We start from the raw sequence: 6,000 nt of genomic DNA, 5'->3' as shown, positions 1-6,000 counted from the left end.
AAGAGAGAACACAGCAAATCTAGTGCTAAAGCAACCAAACATTTACCTTGTGCATTTCAGAAGTACATGAAGTACATTACACTAGCTCATTGTCACACAATAAACCCAATTTATAGTTTCATAGCTCAAACAATATAAACTGTGGCGACAGAGGTGGCATCTGTAATGTGTATAGGAAGAAATGTGCATGGGGTCACATAGTAAGTGCTGCCATTGCTTTGCATTGGACACGGATGACATGTCTTCCCTGTGCAGCCATAGTATAATAAAGGGGTAAGGCAGAAGAATGCACAGCTCGCAGCTCACGGCCACTCAGTCACGTGACCTTTGCTTTGCACACAAATACGGTTTTACACTGCACTGAAGAGGCGGTTCTATGCAGATCAGGACAACCTGATTGGTGGAGGCTGTCGCCGTGTGCAAGCTGCCTGACCGACTCTATAAAAGAGTGGGCGAGGAAGCCGTAAACATAGCAGCGAAGATCGGATCCTAAGGTTCTGGAAACGGAACCCGGAGAAGGGGGTCCAGTTCTCCTGCTCCCTTTCCTTCCAGATTCTCTATAAGGCTATCGCTTTCTAACTTCAGCTACAGTGCTAGCTAAGATTAGAAAGAAAAAAGAAGGGAAGTCGATTCTTGCGTTTTGTATATTTAATAAGGACAAACCTGTATCAATCATAAAGCATCATGTCAAAAACTCGGGGTGCGGAGTCTGCAGGACGCTGTGGTGAGTGCCCCTGGATGGAGACATTTGGGAATGGGGCGCTGTAACTTGCCTGTGACCTACTACTATTATTCTCTTGCAGGATCATGTGTCAGCTATTTTACCTCAGCAAAATTTCTCATGTACCTTGGTCACTCTCTGTCTTCTTGGGTAAGTAGAATCTTCCTTCTATCAGTATATAACATGAAACATTTCTGCAAATATTGATGTTCCATAAGATTTGGGTCCTCCAGTTTCTCTTCTCTTTCATTCTACATGACAGTAGTGGTGACAGCCGGTTCTGTCATTCCTGCTGCTGTCAGCAAGTTTAGCAGAAATCAACAAAATTGAGGAACAACTTTCCAAGTTTTGAAAAGACAGGAATGTTGTGCTCATTTTTTAGATATTTTAGTTATTTTAGTGTTCTGCTCTGCCCTAATATTGGTGCCTGCAGATTTTTACTAAGGACTGGATCTGCTGTTTTATTGGTGATAAAAATGCAATGGTTTCACGCACAAATCGTAAAATTTTTCCAAGTCTTTTTTATGCAAACTGCCATTATAAGAAAATGTATATCTATACATTTTTAGCGCTTTTTGCTGGCTTTTAACCCCTTATCACCAACGCTTGTTTCCAGCTTAATGACCAGATGCTATTTTTAGAATCTGACATGTGTCACAATAATTGGGTATAGCTTCGGAACGCTTTAACGTATCCAGGTGGTTTTTAGAATGTTTACTTGTGACACATTGGATGTCGTATATGTTGAATAATGTAAGTGGTAGGCTTTGTTTCGTTCGGAAAAAAATGTGATTTTGAGAATGTTTTCTTGTGACATATTGTATGTTGTGTTAGTTTAAAAATGTAGTGTTTGGCCAAAATTCTGAAAAATTCTTCATTCTCAAAGTTTGAAATGTTCTGCTTTCTAGGTATTTAGTTAAACCACCCAAATAACTTGACATTTCCGGAATGTCTGCTTTATGCTGACATGGTTTTTTATGCGTTCTCTCATTTTTCTAGGATGTTATTAGGCTTAGAAATTTAGGTGCGCTTGTTCTCATTTTCATAAAAATTGCCAAAAGTAACGTTTAGAGGGACAACTCAGTTTTCACATAAATTCGAGAGGTCCAAATAACAATACAACACCACTATAGAAACCACACACTTCTACATATGCAAAACAACTTTTACCAAGTCTGTTTCACGGGGTGAAAACAATTTGGAAGTGAGATTTAGAAACTTTGTAATTTTTGGTGGGAGAAATACATTTATTTAGGCCAAAAATAATACTTTCACAATGAATTAAATGATGAAATGCTCTACAAAGTTTGATACCCAATTGCTCCTGAACATGCCAATACCCCACATGAGAGCGTAACCTGCTGTGTGGGCACATGGTCGGCATTGAAGGGTAGGAGTGCCATTCAGAGCAGATTTGGATTGTCACATTGTACAGGCTATAACATTTGTATTTTCTTGGTACTGCGAACATACAAGGTCTTATTATTTGCAGGATGAGATTCACTGTATAGATAATTCATTTTGGGGTTCTATAGCCTATTGGACACAAATAAAATTATCAATTTTTGTTTCAGATTTTTAGCACTTATTTTTCACTGTAACATAAAAATAATATTTTACCTTTATTCTCTACGATTACAGTGACATTTATCAACATTTATATAGTTTTTGTTATCTGAGCAAAACCAATATTGGAGAAAACCACATTTGTTTTCGTATCAACAACTTTTTAGAGGCTGACTTGTATATTTTTTTTTTGTCTTAGCTGGTTAAGAGCTTATTTTTGTGAAAAGAGTTGTTCTTTTCAGTAGTATCATTTTCCAGCACATAACTTTTTTTGATCACTTTTTAGAAAAAATGTTGTGAGGATAATGATGAAAAATTATATACAGGCAGTCCCGGGGTTACGTACAAGATAGGTTCTGTAGCTTTGTTCTTAAGTTGAATTATTATGTAAGTGGGAACTGTATATTTTATAATTGTAATCCCAACCAAAAATTTTTTGGTCTCTGTGACGATTGGATTTTAAAAATGTTGGGTTGTCATGAGGATTAACAATAAAGGATTAACAATAAAGCTTAATTGCAGACACTTTTGATAACTGTTACAGCTGATCATTTTAGCCTAGGGCTAAATTACTAAGGGTAACTTGCGGTCCTCTGTCAGGTATTCTTAAGTCGGGGACTGCCTGTATTACGGGAAGTTTTTCATGTTTTTTTTCGCTGTTCACCCAGTGAGTAAATATGGCTTTAGATGTATAGTACAGATTGATACGAATGCGTTGATACCAAATATGTAGGGTTTTTTTTGTGTTTTATATACTTTATTTGGTTTTTATATATAAGTGTGGTGGTTAGGGAACTTTTATTTATTTTTAAAAAACATTTTTTTATTAATATATTTTATTAATAAAAATGTTACCTTTTTTTTCTAGACTTGGGCTTGGCCAAGCGTTTGTCCGATTGCTTGTTCAAGCCATTACACACTGCAATACACTCGTATTGCAGTGTGTAATGTAACTAACTGAGCATGTTGACACATGTTCAGTTAGTTACAGCCGGGTCCTGCCAGAGAATGAGAATGGCGATCCGAGAACCCGGCACCTGGGGTCACAAGAAAGGCCCCAGGGCTGCTGCAGGATGGATTGGGTTACTTGGTCAGTTTACCGGGGAGAAGTCCGATCCAAGGGAAATACCCTTACACGCTGTGGACCTGCTTGACCACGGTGTACAAGGGGCTTAAGACCCCAGATCAGAGGTTTTCCGATCCCAGGTGAAACAGCCTGGAAACATCGGCACTTGCAGGACACAATCTACTGCAATCTACTTCTGATGTGCCGCCCTAGAAAAGCAGCTTGTCAAAAGAAGTACCCTTAATGGCTGCCGTAAAAACATGATGTTCATTAAGGGTTTAAAAACAGCAGGGCTTCTGCTCTGGCTCCCTATATCTGTGTAGTAGCATCTGGTCACTGTTGAAACTCCTGGCTGGACATTCGGCAGTAAAGTTAAAGGGACACACATTATAAATAATAATTCCTTTTTTACGCAGTGCTGCAGAGAGCTTGCCAAATCAGTCCCTGTCCCCATGGGGCTCACAGTCTAATCAACCTACCAGTATGTTTTTGAGTGTGGGAGGAAACCGGAGGACCCGGAGGAAACCCACGCAAACACATAATGAACATACATCACAATAATGCATATTATTGTAATCATTTTTTAAAAATTTGTGTATCAGGCCCAAAGAGATAAGAATGTATGTTGACCTTATTTTCATGGTTGTAAAAAAAAATAAAAACGTTTTAAAATAATAAATAAAAAAAATCTGTAAAACTGTTTTACTGATGGTAGACATGTCCTACTAAGGTCCTAAAAATTTTTAGCAATAAAGAGTTAACAAAATTATGCAAATCAGTCTGGGGTGCATCAACAGACTGCCTTATCTTACAATTGCTTAACTCCCCCATTGCTCTTCCAGTCCCACCTGGTCTCTGACATCACCTGCTCTCAGAAAGAACTGGAAGAGTAACGGCTGCACTGTACATAAGGCTAGAGAAGGGACCTGACTCTATCTGTTATAGAGCGCTTTACAGATTGTGAGGAACATATACAAATAAAATAAGACATTACATAGTAATAACAGTCATATCAAACAATAATACTCACAAGAGCTTATGGTGTATGAGGATGAGGGGATGACTCAAGAGGCATAAGAGCTTGTATAATGGTCCAACCATTTTTTATATTGGAATGGAATAAAAATAATTTATTTAATAAAAATGCAGCTGCTTGGACCAGTCATCAGCCGCCATATTTATATACAAAATCCAAAGTCAATAGGACTGCAGAGAAGCATGTAGCTTGGTACCTGGCATTTTCCAGATATTGGGTAATAAAGAGAGAGTTAAAGTTACATGCAGTTAGCGAAATAGGTTTTAACCCCTTAACGATCTGCGCCGTAGCCCTACGGTATAAGGAGTGTATGAAGAGGGCTCACGGGCTGTGTCCTCTTCATACAAAGGTGCTTGCACTGATCGCGGCTATTAACCCCTCCGTTGCCGCCGGCAAAGTCACCGGCGGCATTTGTTGCGGCATTTGTTGCGATTGCCGCGCCCCCGAACGTCATCGGGGGGCGACGATCAGTTGCCATGGTAGCCTCAGGTCTTCGTTTGACCCGAGACTATCTGGCATCTGCCAGTGGCTCATTGTAAGGAATGTGCTGCAAAAATGCCATATATTGCAATACAGAAGTATTGCAGTATATGGTAGCAGCGATCTGACCATCTAGGGTTAATGTACCCTAGATGGTCTAAAAAATAGTGAAAAAAAAAAGAAAAAAAAAAGTTTAAAAAATAAAAAAATTAATAAAATATTAAAAATTCAAATCACCCCCCTTTCCCTAGAACGGATATAAAACATAATAAACAGTAAAAATCACAAACATATTAGGTATCGCCGCGTCCCAAAATGCCCGATCAATCAAAATATAAAACCGGTTACGGCCGGCGGTGACCTCCAAGGCGGGAAATGGCGGCCAAATGTCCGATATGCGACTTTTACACCTTTTTACATAACATAAAAAATGAAATAATAAATTATCAAAATGTCGCACAGACCTCAAAATGGTAGCAATGAAAACGTCGCCTCATTTCGCAAAAAATGACCCCTCACACATTTCCGTGCACCAAAGTATGAAAAAGTTATTAGCGTCAGAAGATGGCAAAAATGTTATTTTCTTTTTTGTACACATTTGTTTAATTTTTGAAAATGTATTAAAACACAATAAAACCTACATAAATTTGGTATCACCGCGATTGCACCAAACCAAAGAATAAAGTAGGCGTGTTATTTGGAGTGAAGAGTGAAAGTCGTAAAAACTGAGCCCACAAGAACAAGAGCAATTTTTCCACATTTTTTCAGCTTCGCAGTACACGGCATGTTAAAATAAATAACATTACGGGAAGGTAAAATTTGTTACGCACAAAATAAGCCCTCACACAGGTCTGTACACGTAAAAATGAAAAAGTTATGGATTTTTGAAGTTGGAGAGCGAGAAATGAGTCGAAAAACCCTCCGTCCTTAAGGGGTTAAGAGTACCTTTGATGCTTTGGAGGTTGGGTATTATTCTGATAGACCAGCTAGGGAATTTCAGAGAAATGATGCAGCTTGGGAGAAGTCCTGGAGACGTGAGTCGGAGGTTTGAATTAAAGAAGAGAATAATCTAAGATCACTGGTGGATCGAAGAGGTTGAGCGATAGACTGAGATTAGAGAGGAGACAGCAT

At 38.7% G+C, this 6,000-nt stretch overlaps 1 protein-coding gene across 1 annotated transcript in view; it reads left to right on the top strand.

Moving 5' to 3' along the window:
- The first annotated feature begins 434 nt into the window (after positions 1–434).
- Positions 435–6,000, top strand: part of SLC40A1 (solute carrier family 40 member 1) — a 28,297-nt gene continuing 22,731 nt past the window's right edge. Inside the window, exons 1-2 of the mRNA XM_072117090.1 lie at positions 435–724; positions 804–871. Of these exons, the coding sequence (XP_071973191.1) occupies positions 685–724; positions 804–871 (108 nt within the window). The 5' untranslated portion in view covers positions 435–684. The remainder of the gene's footprint in view (positions 725–803; positions 872–6,000) is intronic.

Source organism: Engystomops pustulosus, chromosome 1 (assembly GCF_040894005.1).
Source record: "Engystomops pustulosus chromosome 1, aEngPut4.maternal, whole genome shotgun sequence".
Lineage (NCBI taxonomy): Eukaryota > Metazoa > Chordata > Amphibia > Anura > Leptodactylidae > Engystomops > Engystomops pustulosus.
This window is presented reverse-complemented; position numbering and strand designations above follow the sequence as displayed.